Source organism: Miniopterus natalensis, chromosome 7 (assembly GCF_054644295.1).
Source record: "Miniopterus natalensis isolate mMinNat1 chromosome 7, mMinNat1.hap1, whole genome shotgun sequence".
Classification (NCBI taxonomy): Eukaryota; Metazoa; Chordata; class Mammalia; order Chiroptera; family Miniopteridae; genus Miniopterus; species Miniopterus natalensis.
Window position 1 is genome coordinate 60,536,125 of NC_142087.1, and position 19,420 is coordinate 60,555,544.

General features: G+C 49.9%; 1 protein-coding gene across 3 annotated transcripts in view; it reads right to left on the reverse strand.

The window, feature by feature from the left end:
* The window catches only part of ST8SIA5 (ST8 alpha-N-acetyl-neuraminide alpha-2,8-sialyltransferase 5), a 41,022-nt gene that overhangs the window by 15,706 nt on the left and 5,896 nt on the right, over positions 1 to 19,420 (reverse strand). Inside the window, exons 2-3 of one of the 3 annotated variants that reach the window (XM_016225122.2) lie at positions 15,932 to 16,039; positions 3,155 to 3,247 (exon numbers count right to left, since the gene is read on the reverse strand). The exons of 1 other annotated variant lie outside the window; for it this stretch is intronic. In XM_016225122.2, coding sequence (XP_016080608.2) covers positions 3,155 to 3,247; positions 15,932 to 16,039 — 201 coding nt within the window. The remainder of the gene's footprint in view (positions 1 to 3,154; positions 3,248 to 15,931; positions 16,040 to 19,420) is intronic. One more of the 3 variants, XM_016225123.2, reaches the window with a different exon arrangement.

Genomic DNA, 19,420 nt, shown 5'->3' on the forward strand with positions numbered 1-19,420 from the left:
GCATAGCAAAACCCGCAGGTGCCCAGGCGGTGTCAGAGCCACTCAGATCAGAGGCTGGGCTCTGGGCTCTCCGGCTTCAACCCTGAAGGCCCCACTGATCCTCAGCTTGAGGACTCAGGAAAGGAGGCACTGAGCTTACTGCTCCCCAGTGTCCCATCAGGCTCACATGCTGAGGCCCGATGAACAGCCCCTAGCCCCTCCTCTCCTCTCAGACCCTCAGTACCACCAGTGCCCACACTCACAGAGAGGACAACTTTCATAGAGACACAGGGTGGTGGGAGGCCCAGACTGCACCAGCTAGGACAGCTGCTCATCAGGGGACCAGAGCAGGTGTCCCAAAGGCAGATATGAAAACTAGAGCCAAACACGAAGAGAACCAAATGCCACCAACATGAGTCATGACAAGGGACAAAGGTGGGCACAGATCATGGGAAAACATTAGGAACCTCAGCACACCCCACATTTGTGATTTGGGCTTGAAACAAAGGGCGCAGGTGATTTCTCATTTGTTCCCTAAATGGAAGGTGTGATAGGGACTATTGTGAGCTGAGTAGTGTCTCCCCCAAAATTTATATGCTGAAGCCCTAACCTCCAACATCTCAGAATGTGACTGTATTTGGAGACAGAGTCTTTAAAGAGGCAGTTAAATTAAAATGACATCACTAGGGTGGGCCCTAATCCACTGTGACTAATGTCCTCATTAGAGGAAATTAGGACACAGTCACACAGAGGACGACAATGTGAAGGCAGAGGGAAGGCAGCTCTCCAAAAGCCAAAGAAAGAGACACTAGCCCTGCTGACACCTTGATCTCAGATATCCAGCCTCCAGAACTGTGAGAAAATACAGTTAAGCCACCAGCCTGTGGTTCCTTGTGATGGGAGCCCCAGCAAACCAGTACAGGGACAAACACCACCATATAAAAATACATGGGGAGAGAAATGGGAAGCAACATAGGAGGCCCAATCTACGGGGTCTCTCGGGTCTTCCGGGGCTGACCTTGAAGTAACCATGAAGAAACTGTATTTCATAATATTTAAAATGAACGATTTACCCTTTCAAAACTCTACAGTGTCCTCTCAATGACAGTGCTCTGGCTTTCCACAGTGCGGCACTGGAGGGTCTGCAATCTCTGAATTTTGGGAAAAGATAAAGGCTCTCTGCTTATGAGCTTATGGATTTGGCTCCTAACTGAGATCTGGGCACCCATCTTTGCCACTAAATCCCAACTCCTCGGTGGAGTGTATCAAACACCAGTCACATCATACCCCCCCCCCCCCCCCACCTGCTTAAACCCTTCCCAGTGCCCTCAGATAAAGACAAAATCTAAACCCACAAGGCCCGGCCTCTGCCTGCCCCTCTAACAGCATTGCTTCCGTTTCCCTCTCTCATTGTGGCATTCAAGCCCCCTGACCCTGCACATCCTGGGACACAGCGGGCTCCTTCATGGCACAGGGCCTTTGCACAAACTGTTCCCTCAGTTGGGAATCCTCCTGGCCTAGTTAACTCCTATCACCCTTCACACCAGAGCACCAACATTGCTTCTTCAGAGAAGCCTTGCCTGAAAACCCCTCCCAGTCAAGTTCCCTGTCACCCCCTTGTCTCCCTCCCCCGCTGGGCTGTGAACTCCTGGGGGCAGGCACCACATTGTGTGCTCAGCCCAAGGCTGGGTGGGACTGACGGGAGGGTGAGCTGCCTCACATGTTTCTCTCTAGAGAGGGTATACAGCTCCTTGGTTAGTCCAGAGACCACAAACAACGCAGCTGATGCCAGTGGATGTTGCATCTTATCTTGGAAATTTCCTGCAGTTACTAAGCTTACAGAGTCTGAATGACAGCCCAGAAAAGCTGTTGCTGCTGATGATGGTGGTTCCAGAAAGGACAGAAAGAGGAGGGAAGGAAAGGGAAGAGGCACATGAACACTTAGTGAGCACCTACTATGTGTGCTACTCTATATGTGGACTGCTGGGCTACTCCTTTCATATGCTATTTCAGCTAGTCTTTATGGGAACCCTTAAAAGCAAAGTGTGAGTATCCCTATTTTTGTAGGTAAAAGAAGGCTCAGAGAGGTTAAGTCATTTGTATAAAGATGCAGAGCTGGTAAGGCCTACCACTGGCTTTGGATCCCAGGTCTGCCTGACCCCAGGGCCTGTGTTCTTTCCATGACCCACACTACCTGAAAACCATGTCAAATGGCTAAAGGAGAAATGGCTCCTGCCTGTGGGCCATGAACGGTGGTCCAAGGATCATGTCAGGGGCCCATGAGTCCACATGAGCACCCAGCATTGCCTGCCTCAATAAACTACATTTCTTCCATATTCAGATATAACTGTTTTCAAGTAAATATACGTCCTGTCATGATGAACACAACACCAATTCCTCTAAATGAGCCTACTGAATTTATGGCCATCCCAGGAGGGAGGGAAAGCTGGGGTAGGCACACACACGCCAAAAAGTGCAGCATGTAATGTGCTTTTTCTCACATAGGTTGTGAGAAAGAGCCAGGGGTGATATATTGTTGAGTGGGGAGGAGAGAGCGCAGTTCTTTTGCCATATATGTTGAAAAGAGGGGGGGGAGAAAGAGTGAAAAACATCTATAAGTAGGTGTGGGTTTTGCATAGACTTTCTGGAAGGATGCAGGGGATAAAGGGCTGCCTCTGAGGAGAGCTGGGGGGCTGTGGGCAGGGGACTTTTCACTGTATACCTCTTTGTACCTTTTGAATGTTGCATCATTTAACTTAAAAATATAAAAATTTTTAATTAATATAAAATGTTTAAAAAACCATAGTAAGAAGGCGATGTTTAACGCTCGGCACAAAGGACTAAATTTCAGGTAAGACGCTCCTGCGCTCTGTTCGATTTCTGAACTCGAGGAGCCGGTGATGATAATCTCAGAGACTGGTAACTGAGCTGGGGACTGAAAGGCCAAGCCACCAGAGGTGACCTTACTTGGATTTTTTTCATAAAACACAATCATCTCTGCGTGCAGGCCTCCAGAGCTCTTCAATGCCAGGGCCCTGGGAAGCAGACCTAATTCTTGTTTCGTCGGGATCCACTGTTGTTCCTGTCTCCTTCTGCCCAAATCCCCACCCTGCCTCCTGGCCTGCCCCAAGCCCACATGCACCACGCACCCACCACCCACCCCGGCCGCACTCACATGGACAGCACCTTCACCTCCAAGATCTCGTTCCTCAGCTCCAGACATCTGGTGGAGTTATATTCCAAAGGGCCCTCGTAAAATTCAAAATACCTGGGAACCGACAGGGACAGAGGTCACTATGCAGAGAAGTTGGCCTGACTTTCAGGTGCTTTACTTTCAGGGACCCTTGTTGTGGGGAAGTCTGCCCTGGTCAAATAAATAGAGCTAACGAGCCCCACCCAGCAGGTGACTGGGTGGAAAGGTCCAGGACCACTGGGGCCTCAGGCTTGATCACTGGGTAGGTGATTACTCACAGCACCCCCACTACCCAGCATTTATGGGAGCATGACCCCACTTCAGCAAATCACGACGTTCAGAAGCAGGTTTGGTCCCAAGTTGGTGGCTGCGAGGGGAAGGAGGAGGATGCCCTGGGCACGTTCTTGCTCTGGCTCTTCTGTGGTCAGTCACTGAAGGAGGCAGCACTGGGATCGGGCAGTGAGGCTGCTGCCTCAGCCAGTCCTGCCCTTTCCTGCGCCTTCAGCCTCCTCTTGGGAAAGTGCCACACCATGACAGCCACAAGCACAGCGGAGACCTACTGCTTTTCCTACTGTACAAGCATTTCCATTTCTGTTAGCTCCCTTGATTCTCATACTCAGGCTGTGACTAGGTGAAACTGACATTTCTTTCTTCCCATTTGGCAGCTGGGAAAACTGAGGCTAAACAGATGGAGCTCCAGGTCCCACTGTCAGTGTAGGGCATAGCCAGGCTTGGTCTAGATCCCAAGGAGCCCAAGCCCCTTCCAACACCAGCGGGCTCCAGGAATGTCAGAGCCACCTCAGGGTCCCATCAGCAGCTTCATTCAGAGTAACAAATCCAATTCAGCCAATGATTGCTGAGCCCTTACCACAGACCAAGTGCTGGGCCAGCACTTCACATGGAGGCATCCACTTCTGATCTTTATAACTAGCCTATAAGGCAAATGATGGTCATAAGCATCAGGACAGGCTCTGGAAGTTCACTCACTTGCCCAGAGTCGTGTAGATAGCAGGTGGCAGAGCTGCAACAAGAACCTGCGTGTTGACTCAAGGATGTTCTTGTCCACTCACCACAGTCACTGAGAGAGGAGACCTTTAAGGCCTCCCCTTCTCACACCCAGGAAGGAAGAGCATTACCTGACTAGGGGTGGAGGGTGGGGAGATGAGTTAGGGGGAAGGTTCCCTCAAAGATAAAACACAGTAGTTCACTGTTGGGCTCAACCAAGGAGACAGGGTGGGGCCTCCCAGGGCAAAAGCCAGGTGCACCCTTTCCTCATGGCCCCTGTCTAGAGGTTGTTCAGAAGAGGCTGGGCAGATTAAGCTCGAAGACCAGACCCATGACAGCCTCAACACCATAGGATAAGAAACCTACAGGGTCAAGCCACTGTAAATGTGGGATCAGTGACCTTGAAGCAGGTAGCCCTGGAAAATCAGAAGTGGGAGAGGCACTCCAGTGCTGCTCCTGGGCCCTGCAATCCATGAGTAAGGATTTAAAATAAAAGCATTCCTCGGGTATTTCCCAGAAATCTTCCCAACATGTGTCAGCCGTTATTGCACGTGTTCTCACATGTCTAACTTACCTGTGCAAACTTATGTACAGGCTGCTTTAGAAATACTAAATCATTCTACCCAATAAACCAGTTTCTTTTTAAAAATATTTGTGTGCTAAACAACTTTTAATTTCATATTTAATACTTTTTAAAATATTCTGTTTGTATTTATTTTTAATTTTAATAAAATTTAATAGTTAATTTTAAATAACTATATATTTAAGTAATTTAAAATACTAGAATAAAATATTTGTGTTTTAAATATAATTTCATAGTTAATACTTTTAAAATATTATATTCATAAACATGCATTGTTAATTTTAATATAACATAATAGTTCATTTTAAAGTACTATAATTATATATTTAAGTAATTTAAAATAATACTTTAAAATATTAGAACTTTTTATATAACAAATTGGCTCTTATTTACAAAATAAGTAACCTCCTTGTTCTCGTGTCATAAAAGAATTGAAGCAGAATTAATAAGAATTAGGCATTGGGATCCACAACATATCACACTCACTCTTTTCTCTGTTTCCCTCATTTTTTTAACTTCTTCCTCTGTTATTCCCACCTGGAAAACTCATATTGATCCTTCAGTACCCAGTTCAAATGCCCTCATTTCTAGGAAGGCTTCCTGACCTACACCTCCAGGGTTCCTCTGTATACTGTCTTTTCATTAGAGCAAATAACATTGTATTAAAAGAGTCTGTTTATATATCCGTTTCCCCTTCCAAACTGTGAACATGGGGACTCTGTCTTTGTTATCTCTGTAGCTTCTGTACTATGGAGACAGGAAAGCAAAGACGTGCATTTCCCAGACTCTCTTGCAGCTAGGGTTCTAGATGAAGTTTAGGTTCAACCAGTCAGAAGCACCTGCATGAGACTGTTACTGAAGAAGAAGAACAAGGCTCAAAGCATTGTTTTTTTCTGGTGCAGAATGTGGAAGAGGTGGCATGGCTCTTGGAAACTGTAGTGGTGGCAGCACTTTCATGATTATATCGGAGGCAGCAGCTTTCAGGGTGGCCTCATTTCACAATGTAATTTGGGGAGGCATTTCTGGAAGCTCTACCTGGTATCTGTCTTTAGCCTCTCCAACAATTCTGAGCTAGTTGTACCCTTGATAAATCCTTTTCTGCTTGAATTAGTTAAAAAGGATTCTGTTATCTGCAACTAAGAACAAAGGGTCAGTCTGGGGCCACACAAAAAGTCCATGACCTTGGCTCTAACTCATGTCGTTTTCCAGTCACACAACAGCAAGTGAGACCTGGTGTCTTATCACAAAGATCATCATCTGCAACCAGAGCCAGTGGCACCAAGCCCTTTGGAACCAGTGGGTCATTTGAAGCCATGATCTCAGTCTGCTACCAGAAAAGTTCCAGATTCAAATGATGCAGAAGATCATTAGGAGGAGACCTATCTTAGGGTGCTCAGGGAGTTGGGAGACTTGTGGACACATCTTGGATATGCCTCTAAACCAGCTGTGTGACTTTGGGTAAATCACTTCCCCTCTCTGGGCCTCTGCTTTCTCCTCCTTAAAACAATCTGTTTTAGCTAGGTGGTATCTAAAGGCCCACCTGGCACTAAAATTCTATACCAAGGTTCCCTCAGTATTTCCCACTTTCTAACCAAGGCAGATCGAAACTGTGAGTTAATGGTCCACAAACAGGAGGAAGTTAAAACTGATCAGCACTTCCCTTCGATCAGCTAGCCCCTCCCATTGCCTCCACAAGGCCATCTCTGCCTTACCTCCACCAGCCTCCACTCGCCTTCCTTTTCTCCTTAATCCCCAACATCATTCCTATAAGGAACTAGGCAGTGCAATGATCCCCAATAGTCCTGTGCCATGTGCTTAGTGGCTGCCAGTTAGAGATGTTTTCAGAACTGGGCTCACATCCCTTCTCTGCCCCTCACAGGCCTCCCTAGGCCCATCACTTTTCTAAACCTTAGTTTCCTCATCTGTAAAATCAGCATTAAAAAAAATGCAACACCTGTGCAACAGGGTTGAGATAAGATATTGATGACAATATCAGGGGAAACAGCACAGTGCCAGGCACACAGGAAGTGCCCAAGACATGTTCACTCTCCCCCATCTTTTTCCTTCTATTAAAGGGCAAGAGCTGAGAGTGGAAGCCCAGGGAGTCAGACCCTCTCAGCTGGTTGATGGCAGAGCTGAGTCAGGGATGATTAACTCAGGAAGTTTCTCCACCACCTGGATCCTCCTTCTGCTGCTATTAGTAAACCTCTCTTCTGCCACCCCGTGAATAAAGCCCACGCTGAGTTCTGCATGGACATGGGGATGTCCTTGATCACCCATATCTACCACAGATTCCATGGATTAACTATTTCTGATGCTTTGACATCTGGGAACTTGCTGACTCTGGAGAGACTGCCCCTCCCAGGACTGGCCTCTAACTCACTCAAGGCCCTGTGAAGGCACTTTTTGTGTGCAAACCCACCAATACAGAGCTCATATCATACCCTCATCAACTTCTCTCACACTCAGAGCTACTCTCCCAGGAGCCCTGAAAACACTCCAGGAGATACCTAAGTCAAAGTCATCAAAATTGCTCCATGCCTGGTTCTAAAGTCTCAATTTTCCCATCTGGAAAATGGAACTAATAGCCCTTGTTTTCTTCTCCATCCTATCTGGGTCCTTTGGGAGCGGGCCTATACTGCTCCATCAATCTCTAAAGAGGACTGACTTGAGGAAATAAAGTTGCCAGAAGCACTACCCCACTAGATCACCTCCAGTCTGCTTCTGACAGGATGCCCAAGGACTGTTTTCTGAAGGAAGCCATGGGAATCCCTGTTTGGTCTGGATATAGACCATTATGCACACATAAAAAAATGAGGCTTACATTTTTTTGTGTAATGACATATGAAGAGGCTCACATGATACTATTGCGTGGAAAATGCAAGCTACAAAACTGTGATCACCAAAAAGAATTATATGTACATATGTGAATGCATGGGGAAAGGGAGGGACAATGAAATATTAATAGTGGGTTTCTCCAAGTGATTTTAAAAATTATAAGTGATTTTAAAAATACTTTTCTGTAATGGGGTTATGACTCTTATTATTGAGAATCACTAGTAAACGCCTTTTTATTTTAAGTCCTAAATGTCCCTCGAAGTAGCTGTAGCTTCCCCTTAACTTGCTAGAAGATTGTGAGAAGCAGTTTCTCCCACCTTCTTAACTCCATTAGCCTTTCAAGGTGAGTTAGTCACTATCTCTTCTTTCAATTCTGGAAAGATGATCTCTATGCAGCTCCAAGGGGAGGGGACCCTGGCATCACATTCAGCACCTCACTGGTATAAATAGTCCCAGCCGGTCAGATCAGGAGGCCAGCTCATCTCAGATGCCACTTGGCTTCCGGCAGCCAAGTCCGATGCTGGTGCCAGGCTGCATCTGTCCTGTTCCCTGTCTCTGTGCCCTCAAGACTGGTGGGCAACACTAGACAGCCTGGCTGCCTGATCAGCAGGTGATGCGCTCCTCTAAGTGAACAGACAAATGCAGAGACCAAAGACAGAGGTAGCCTTGGTGGTCCTGAACCTGATTTCCCTCCTCCCGCCCAGACTTGGGCTCCAGGTTTACAGGCCAGGGTCTAATGTACAGACAGCCTGGCTCTCATTCTGCCAGCCTTTCCTCATGGGCCTGCCCCACAGGGGGCTTCCCTGTCAGCCTGATCCCCCCTCCAGAGCTTCGTCAGGACCATGGGGTCTTCCTTGGGGGGCCACAGTACTTTGAGCCCAGCAATTACTGCCTGATACAGGATGAGGCCTCTGCATTCAACTTTCCATCTAACACTCCCCTTCCTCCCCAGACCCTGACAGCGTTCAAGGGGACAAAAGCCCAAGAGCTCGCCTATTAGGCCTCCACCAGCCCTGGAAGCAGGGCAGCTGTCCCAGTTCAGCAGTGGAAACTTTGGGGTCCTGTCAAGCCTGGCGCAGAGTCTCCAGGAACCATAGAGTAGTTTATTTGTCCCACACTGGGTAGAAACCCATGTGGGCATGGCACCTCTGCTCAAATTAGGAAAAAGCACCTTTTTCTCCAGATGAATTAAGCCACCTACCAGGTACATGGCTTGTCAAGTGAGAGTGAGCCGGATTTCAGCCCCACATGGCCCCTTGGCTGGGTGCTTTTGTAGTGCCCACCCTGCATGTGGCAGCCTGATACGTGACTCTAATTTTGTCTCATTTAATCCTCTTGACTGCCCTACGAGGCAGGCATTGTTTCCCCATTCTATACCCAAGACTCAGACTGCAAGAGGTAAAATAACTTGCCCACAGTCATTTAGCTAGTAAATGGTGGCACTGGAAAGGGAATCTTGGGCTTCCAAGAGCCCAGAACTCAAGTTCTGACTCTGATAAGCCACAGCCAGGTCACTGGGGTTTTCTCAGTGAGCAGCCCCCTCCCACTCCCAAGGCCCAGAGCCCCCTTCAGTGAGCTGTGCTATTTCTAGAGCCAGAACAGCTGCAGTCTCGAGACAGCTCACTACCCGTCAGAGCAAACACACAGGAATCAGAGCCTGAAAATTGCAGCCTGACAACTCAAAGGACTGGAGTGTCTTCCCAAATAGGTGCAGAGAGAGGCAAGAAGGGCTCGGCTGTTAACAAATGCAGATCACAGCTCCCGGTGGTGGAGAGACCTGGCTCAGACCCCTGCCTGAACCACGGCCCTGTCTGAGCCAGTTTCCTCATCTGTCCACAGGGATCCCCTGAGCTATTTGGAGACAGCAGAACTGAGGCTAAAGAGTCTGATATTCTGAGTACAACCTGTGATAGTCTTGTGACTAATCTGCTCCCAGTGTGAACTTCAGTGGAGTATCATCCCTGCCATGGGGTGGGAGCTGGGGTCAGGGACAAAGCTTAATGCGACACTCCTCCTTCACCCAACCAGCAGTTCTGGGGGCCCCAGGTCACCTGTCTAGCCCATTCCTACAAGAGCACATAATCGGTGACCTTATTTTGGGGGCAGACCAGGGAGCCCTGAAAAGCTCCCCTAGTAAAATTTAGCTCACTAGCCAGGAGCCTCCAGGTGTCTAAACACTCTGGTCAAGTAGCACGTTGTCCTACTGCTCCTGGGGGTTTCACCACCATCTGCCCAGGCACCCAAGCCAAGAGCTGCATCCTAGTGACCTCTTCACTCTCACCAGTCTCCTCACTTCGACTTCCTCAGCAGGCCTCCCTCCATCCAGTGCCAGGGACGCGATCTGGTCTTCTTTCTGGCCTGGATTAGTCTCTCTGCCTACAATACCCTTCCTCGCTGTGTCTTCCCAGTTCCTACAGACCAGAGGTCGGCTTCCTTTGGCAGCCTTCTCTGCCCTCCGTCATGGCCATTGGTGAAGGGGGTGTGGGCTGTGTGTGGCTAACAGGGAGCGGAAAACTGGGACAGCCTCGGGTGCCTTACCTCCTGAACACCCCCTAAACTGGTTATTGGGTGCATGCTTGGTCCTCCCAGCCAGACCCAGACTCTTTTTCTTTCCATTCTCGATTCATTTCCATTCTCACTCCATTCTGTGGCCTCCTGCCTTTGCTAAGTGACTGATAGAAAATTCTTAAAGAGGGTCTAGGAGGCTGGAAGCATGGGAGCCATGAAGGAGAAGGAGAGGGGGGAGAATGGGTGATGGCTGCTGAAGGGAGTAACGGAAGGCTTGGGGAGCTGTGGGGTGAGGAAGGGACGAGGCCCTGATCACCTGTGATCATCTGAGCTTCCCCCAAGAGGAAGCATCTCCCATCCAGCCATGAGTCGGGGCGAAGCTTGGGCCAGACTCTACCTGGAAGGTCCACTAAGGGAACCCACCAGTGACTGAGTAAAGTGGGGGTTTTATAGATGAGGAGACTAAGGCACAGAAAGGTTCATGTAAGGGGTTGTTTGCTCAGGACACTCAATTCAGACTCATCTAAGGGCCACAATGCTCAGGGGGCCCAGGGAGCTGATGGAATGACACCACAGGAGGAGCATGAGGGTGCCAACAGCCCTGCCCACACAGACAGCCCCTCCGTGTGTCAGCCCCCGAGGCCCACGCCAGGTGCCTGGGAAGAAAGGCGGAAGCAGTGCCATCTTTGTTCGTTTTTTTCCAGCACCCAGCCCAGAACGTTCTGCCAAACCTGATCCTTCAAATTCTTCCCAGCTGGATGGAGCCCAAGAACTCTGTCCCTCTATTTATGTATTTATTTTTGTCTTTTTCCACAGAAGTGAAACTGACCAGAAAGGCTTACGCTAAGCCAGCCTGCAACCACAGCGCAGGCGCGCAGGCCCACTGCTGCCCCCGACAGCTGTCACCACATCTGGAGGTCCACTATGGACAATTCTTTCCCTTGGGGTAACCTCGCCACCAAAGGCTCCTCTTTGAAAGGCACAACTCCCAGGAGTAGGTAGAAGGAAGCACTTGGGGGCTGTGTAATAAACAGGAAATACTAAAGCACAGGGACTGGGATCTAAGGTGACACACAAGATAAAAAGTAGGGAACAGGAGAAGGAAGATGAGAGACCCTACAGATCACCTTGCCTGTAAGTGTTGAGGACAATAGTCATTATAGGAAAGGAATATGTGCATAATTACCTACTTAAATCAATATTGACATTGTATTACAGCCAACAGCCAGGGGCGGAGGGCAGGACTAGACAGTATGAGGGGACTTGGGAAGGAAAGCTAAGGAGAGCCAACCCAACCCTGGACCACCCATCCACAGCCCAGAAGGAAGAACCCCTCTGTCCAGCATGGCCCGTTAGTACTAGGACCCCAGAGTCACACTGGACGGGGTGTGTTCCAGCCCCCCTACCACCACCTGGAAGTAGTGACTCAGTTTCCTCACTTGTAAGAGGGGCAATGACAGTAGCCACCCCAAAGGTTTGAGTATGAGGATTAAATGCAGTAAGGCGCCTGGCACATAGCCCCCAGGAGTGCTTGGCCACAGGCATCGCCCAGAGAGATCCAAGCTAAGTCTCATCCCTCCACGGAAGTGCCAGTGACTTCTACACTGAGCTCTTGGAGAACTCACCATCTGGCCCACATAATTTATTGCCTAATTATATACTGTCTTGAAACAATTAGGGAACAATTCAATACAGCATAATAAAGTGCTGCATTGAATTCCATCAAGTTCCTTCCTGCCCTGAAATATGACTATTCCAACCCCCATATTGTGCAATGTAAGCTAGACACACACACGCAGATCTCACCTGAGAGAAGGGCTCTGGCCCAGGTGTTGGACACTCAGCTTGGGGCTTGCTCTTTTCTCTTCCGGCTGTGCTACCCTCCCACTAGGAAGCCCCTGTATCCCAACGTGAAGCCCAGTTGCACAGGGAGAATGCTGCCCCAGAAAGAGGCAGTTTAGGTGGGTGGCGGCTTGGCCAGCTCTGCTCCAGAACTCAGAAAATATCCCTTAAGTTGTCTTTGCACACCCCCTCCTGCCATCCAATCCCTGACCCGGAGGGCCAGGGCTGTGCAAAGTCTGGCAGAAGCGGCGGATGAGGCAGCCAGCGAGGTCACCTGTGGGCTGGTCTGAAGTCAGAGGGTCCACAAGACTCTGCATGCACAAGGGTCCAGCCCAGATCTCCAGGGCAGGAGGCTCCTTGGGGTGAGAGGAATGCCTGAGCAAACACGGAAGGGTTTATGTGCTCTGGCCAGAGAGTTCTCTGTGTGCATAACGATAGAAATAGCCCTCTGTGCAGGCACATCTTACAGAAAGTTAAAGGGGCCATCGGGAAGGCTTCAGGGAGGAGGTGGGGTGGGAGGCGGATACTGGCGGGAGGACAAGGACTTGGATGTGGAGCAGGGTGCAGTTGGCAGAAGCTGAGTGAAACCCTTCTTGCTGTGGCTGTGGGCCAGGCTGAGAGCCGGTGCCTGGGGGACTCCTGCCTCAGCTGCCCTCAGCCCGTGACCAGGGGCTCTTTTCTTCTGGGATGTCCTGAGGCAGGGGGTGCAACGCTGCCTACCCTGCAGGAACCAAGACCACCAAAGGCACTGCTGCCTTCTGCTACCCTCTGAGTGGTCACTGGGCAGGCAGGCAACCCGCCAGCCCAGAGGGGTCAAAGCACTCAGCTGGCCAGGAGGACAATGCTCTCCCTCCCTTCTCCTGCCCCTCCCCATCTACCTGTCCCAGAAATGTGAAGCTCCATGGCGGGGTGGATGGGAGGGTTTCTCAGTCAGGTATTGCAGAAGTACATAATCTGCCTTCATGCCTTCTCTCTCCTATACCCTCCTCCCCCACCTCAGTCTCCCTTTTCCCACCCTGCCCAGCAGAAGTCTCAGACCACCCTACTACCTGCTCTTCTCAAGAGAAAATTCTCTGATCATTCCAAACTGTGAATGGGTCTATGATTCCAAAGTGTATTCCCTTTCTGGGGATTAATTTTCAAAGATGGTGCCAGGAGAGGACAAGGTTTAATCCAAAGGAATAAATCTCTAAGGGAGAATTCAAGGACAGTGACATTGAAGTTTGCTTTCTTACCAGTAGTCTTTACTATGGTCCCTGCTTAATTCCTTCTTTTATTCAAGTAGCATTTATTGAGCACCTACTGCATGGCCGATGCCATACTGGGTGGGGAAAACTCGAAGATGGAGAGGCACAATTGCTATCTAGTGGGGAGATGGAAACATTAGCACATAATGTGAACACGATGAGGACTGTGAAGAGCTTCCTGCTTCGTCAAAGCACCAACTTAAATAGAAGCATGTGCTGATTAAAAATTATTCCCATCTGCTCTTCCCCTAAGACGCTATTGGACAACACTTTTAGGCTTAGACTTGAAATTAATAAGGCTATATGTCCACGTATGTCTTATAACTCGCTCACTCTCCAGTTCGGGCTGGACTTTCCCCAGCTCATGTCCAACGAGAACACCTGGCCAGAGCCTTCACTTGCACTAACTCGCCTGCATTTCTTTGTGATCCTGTTTCTTTGTGATCCATTTTCCAGATGGATGACCGGGACCTGCTCTTTCTCCTCGTGGCTCCTGATTTATGAGTCATTTGCTTTTTTGCCCCTCTTTACCCTCTGGTTATATTTACGGTACTGTATCCTGACTTCCCTTCCAACTCCGTTAATGATGAACGATACGGGTTGTACCACACTTCAACACACCACACAACTACACATAGCAAAGCATGGCAGGCGCGGAGTTGCTCTGTAGGTGAAGGATGCCGCCACCTCATCAGACACGGCAGGCACAGAGGGCGTGCCCTGGGGTGACTCCACTCCGCACAGCCCTTTCCGTGGCGCCCCAGTTCCAAGCCCTGCCGACCTGCTGCCAAGCTGCTCCTACCCTGGCATAAAAATTCCTGGATATACTGGTCAGTTCTAATTGCCTTCACCATAACTTCCCACGTATTGTGGTTTCTCCAGGTGTGGGTACTGTGGAGGTCAACCATAAGTTGGGATCTGAAGTTGGAACTGTCCCAGAAAAACTTAGGACGCGTGGTCATCACATTTCTAAGGGAGTCTTGGTGCAAAAGTGGCTTTCCGGAAGGAAATCGACTCAGCTGGTGACAACGTAGAATAAAGGGCACCTTAGTTCCAAAACCAAACTGACACCATCAGGATTTCTGGCCTGTGGGAGCCCAGCCCACAGGGAGGGCGGGCTGGCCCAGGCACTGAGACAGGATGAGACAAGAAAGGGGAGGGACAGGAGACAGGTTGTAGAAAGAAGGGAAGTGGCGGAGAGAGGCAGGAAATAGGGACGTAGGGACGGGGTAAGAAAAGTGGACCAAGAAAGGGTGGCAGAAAGAAAGGGCGAGAACAGATGGGGCGAGAGAGGCAGAGAAATTAGAGACAACATTGCAGAAAGAGGGAGGAAAGAGGAAAGCTGCCCATAGTCGGAAGAGTTAGAAATAGTACTTAAGCTGCTCAACATGGCCCCCCAGGAGCCTGTCTCATCTTACTCAGCTGACTAGCATTTTCTAGCCAAAACCTCTCGATGAGCTCTTCATTGAGCCCTTCCTTCCCGGGGAGGCAGAGCTTGCTGACTTGTCTAGACGCCCCTCGCCCATCTGCTTGGGCAGGTCACACAATAGAAGGGCCAACGATGGAGCCTCAACATTTGGAAGGGACAACTCTGGACTTCTCACTCTCCTTTGGTGGCATCCCAGGGACCCCAGAGGCTGGCCAGAGCATCCAGCACACACTTTGGAAAGAACTGAGCTCCTAAAGGGCCAGAATGAGACCCTGATACCAGTCCATGGCCTACAGCCACCTCCACACCCTGAGGCTGTCTGTGGACGCCTCCTCCAACTGTTTTTTTATAGTGGAGCCATATCTTTTCCTTTACAAAACATTGAACATAATCATACGTATTGGGGGGCCCTGAAAAACATACTACTTCTCTGCAGGGTCGGTTTAATGTTTTGGTGTCAATATTAACAGCAAGAGACACTCAGGCCTCTTTCCCAGAGAAACAGATTGAGAATTAACCTGTACTTAGAGATGGAAAAATGGAGAAACAAAACAATTTAATCAGCCCCTGGAAACCCATAGCTGGGAGGTTCTGGCCACACCCAGCTCCAAGTAGCGAGCACATCCTGCCTTGTCTGGAAAAAACCCCCCATAATACCCTCCCTGAGATGAGTGCCTCCTGCCTAAGAATATTCCATTTTCATTCATTCAACAAATAATTACTGAACTCCCACTGCTGAGCATGCAGAGTGCCCTTAATCACTGATTTTAGCTCCAAAAACTACAACAGATTGAGAAGAAATAACCATGTGATGATAAGATGTCAAATCTCAGTGCTGTTTTGATGAAAGGGGTCCTTCCCCAGCCAGCCAAGGTCATCCTCACCGGTGGGCAGAGTAGGAACTGCCTTCACAGTGGAATTTCAGAGGAGCAGGGAGCCCATGGCTGACACCCACCCCTGATGCCACCCCACACACACACCTATACACACTTCCAGGCTGATATTCAAAATCCTTGCAGCAGGCACAGAATGGATGCCCCCACCCCAAATGGAGGCCTGAGACCCAGGATACCCCCCCTCAGCCCATCTCTAACAGAGGGGGGCCGGTGAGTCCCTACTTTGTTTTGGGTGGGTCCTAGCCCTCACTCCTCATGTCAAAGGAGACAAGTCAGGATCCCAAAATGCAATGAGCTCCATTTTCTGGCTTATTCCCTGAGGGCAGCTCTGGGGCTGGGCCACGGGACGGGGGCTGCACAGTCACCCCAGGACAGGCTTCCCCCTCCCTGGTTATTCGCCGGGGTCTGTACCTGGAGCTGGAGTCACTGCCGCTGGGTGACTCTGGGTCGTCCGTGACATTAAAGAGCCCCGTCCAATTGGCCAGATGGTCGCCATTCTGCCAACCAACCTGGAGGCCTCTGGCAAGAGAACGAGGCAGTCGGTACTCACGCTCATGTGCTGGGTTAAGCCTGTCTATTAGAGAGCCACATACTGCCGTGTGTGCCAAGTGACACATTGCCTTGATCACACACTTAGTGGAGATGAGGGTGATGTCCAACCATGAGATGATAATAAACCCTTACAGTGTTCTCTGCTCTTCTACACCCATCCTTTCATTGCACCTTTACTGGCAGAGCTGAGGTTACACATTGCACACTCAGGGAAGCTGAGGCGTAGCCAGATCAGGGTCACAGTGCCCTTCTATCCCCCATGTGGTGTGTCCCTCAGTTCCTGCCTCTAGAGACTTATACCAGAAAAGCTCCCGATCACCGGCACTGTCCTCAGAGACGACGCTGCAAAGCTTTTAATGAAATCTAGGTTTCCAATGCAAAAGGACACTGCTCCTGGTTTAAGACAATGGATTCGAAACAAGGTTATCTGTGCTCCCTCCCCAAACCTGGTTGAAATGATAGCAAAGGAATAAATAAGGACATGGTCTCGGAGACCGGGATAGACAGGGGCTAGCGACAACATTTGGAGAGATGAAAAGCAGATGGGTAATTGCCTTCGACCGAGGGAGTGGAATCCTGACTGTCCATGAGAAGCAAATCTGTTCGCCTTGCACCACTCAGGAAGTTAGGGACAGTCCCATAATACGCTCACTTTCCCTTAACAACTCATCACCTTTGTTCTCCTTGGACCATTTAGACTGTAACACACCCTGGCTATCACATCCAATAAAAATCCAACCAGGCATTAATACTTTATGTTCCCACAAAGTATTTCACTTCCACCAGGGAGCAAAGTCAGGCCTCCGGGGATCATAAAGGGAATGAGGGAAGTGGAAGAAGTGAGGGTGTGTGCTCTGCCTGCCAGGGTAGGTGCCTGAGCTGCAGTTCCCCTGCTGCCATATGGGAGGACAGGCCCCCACCACAAAATGCCACTGTGGTCAGTTTCCCAAAAGATGCTGAAAATCCACAGACTTTTACTATCCCAAATTTCCAACCCTGATCATTCATTCAAACTTGAAACACTGCAGGCTAAATACTCCTTGCAGCCTGGGATCCACACTGGCGACCCCCCGCTTACATCACCTTGCTGGAGCCTGACCTTAGTCCGAAGGGGAAATAAAGTGGGCCTCATCCATCACAGCTGAGGAAACTGAGGCATTCAGTGGGAAGTGACCTCTAAGCCAGCTGGAGGCCTGGAAACCAGGAGTCCTGACTCCCAGTCCAGTTCTCTGGCTACCAAAGTTCTGGCTCCTGTCCCAGGAGTCAGTTGCACACAGCACACCTTGGAGTCTTCCCTCCTAGGGGCTGGGTCAGTGACCTCAGCCTCCAGCCTCATGCACAATAGACATGCTCACCCTTGCCAAAGGCGCCCACAGAGGAAGCCCAGAGGGCCTTTGTGCAGCCCCTTTCCCTCCCACTCCACACAGCATACAATAGGCATGCAAATGACCGAGCTGCTATGATTACAAGGATAACCTTGAGGTAGCTCTATTTGGAAAAAATAATAATAAAAGAAGAAAATCATTCACAAAACATCAGTACTTAACTTTCCTGGGAGGATAATCTAGTGCACTGTTCATTGTATTTTCCCTCCCCGGTTGCAAGAAGGCAGCTTGGCTTTCTTTCGTGCTCTGGGGCCATGTGAGGTGAGGGGTCTGAAAGAAGTTGTGCTAGGACATTCTAGGACCTTGGGGCTTAGGGTGGGCTGAGTGGAAATGATGAGACCACAGCTGAGCAGAAAATTCCTCTAGCCCAGGAAGCTCCCTCCGCTACGATGGCTTAGGGTTTCTCCCTTAGGTCTCCCTTTAAATGGACAGCAGAACCCCAAAAGACTGATGCTTAGGGGCTTCAGGAAGCTGGACCCAGGGCCTAGAAGCCTCCAGGGAACAGTGAGCAGACTGGCTGAGGTTGGGGTAGCCTGGGGAGTCCCCTCATCTTTGTTCTTCGGGAGTCTCCATGACCTTCACATGACCCTGAGGGATGGTGGAGGGAAGGTTCCTCAGTAATGATAGACTAAATTTCCCACCAGCTGATGGGGAAGGCTTAGTCTTTCTCTTAATCAAAAGAAAATGAGGCAACGAGCCATTTCTTTCAAAGCGAGCTGGTGAAATAAAATGCATAAACACTCTTCTATTATTAATCAGCAAATCGCTTGCATTGTACCTCACAGCTGACTGAGAATATCTTTCCTTTATTCATTCGTGCTATTTTTATTTTATTATATATGTATACATATCAAATATTTATGCTGTTGTATTATTCCATATTTATCGCACGGCCATGCCAGGCTGGGGGCTGGGGTTCAACAGGGAACAAACTAACAAGAGCCCTGCCCTCGTGACACTTAATTTCTATCAGAGGGACATAGATGCATCAACAATAAACCAGCAGGCAACGCAATATGCCATGGGTCAGGTGGTGGGAAATGCTGTGGAAAGAAGAAATGGGAGGCAAGGGGCTCAGGGGTTTGGGGTGGGCAAGGGGTGCTATTCCACATAGGGTGGTCCTCTTCCTGAGGAGGTGACATCCGAGCAGGACATGAAGTGGGTGGTGAGGGAGCAGGTGGGTGCTGGGGAAGGACGCCCCCAGAAGAAGACTAGTCCCAGCAATGGCCCTGGGGACAGTGCATGGCTTATTCTGGGACTGGCAAGGTGGTCCGTGCAACTGGAGCTTCGTGAGTCAGAGGCAGGTGGCAGGTGATGTGGCATCAGTTCAGAGAAGCAGCACCAGCTTTCTGTGGTCCCTCAGAGGCACCTAGGAGGGAGGTGGGCCCCATCTTCTGAGGAGCAGAGAACTCGGCTGGGGCACCCGGGAGTCTGAGTGCTGGGCCCTTCCTGGGGCGCCCAGACTGCTCTCCTCCACCTCCCACGGTCCTCTGCCCTCCCCAGGTCCACGTAAGGAGCTGGGTGGGTGGTCAGAAGACACCTCTCAGAGAAGGTGCTGCGACCTTCCCACCCAGCTCAAAGCGGAAACGCCTGCCAGCTGGGAAGTCTTTTCAGAGGGATGAATGGGCACAATTACCAGTTCCATGTCCCCCTCGCCTGTCCTCACTCTGACTCACTAGGCACTCACATTATTTCCCAGTGAAGCTCCAGATGCTAACATTCCCCCCAGAAAAGGGGGAAAGGAAAGTGGGTTTACCTCCCAGCTTCACCTGTGCCCTTTATTTGAGTCAACAGAAAAGATGCTGCAGGTGAGAGCATCCTGAGGGAGGAGAGGAATGGGGGGCATGCGTCAGGCTGGTGCCCTCGCTCTCCACCCACAGAGGGGAAAGGAGGAGAGGGGCCGAGCAAGTGGCAGGCACTGGAGTGGGTGGAGGATCTACAGGCGACAGAGAGTCCCCAGGCC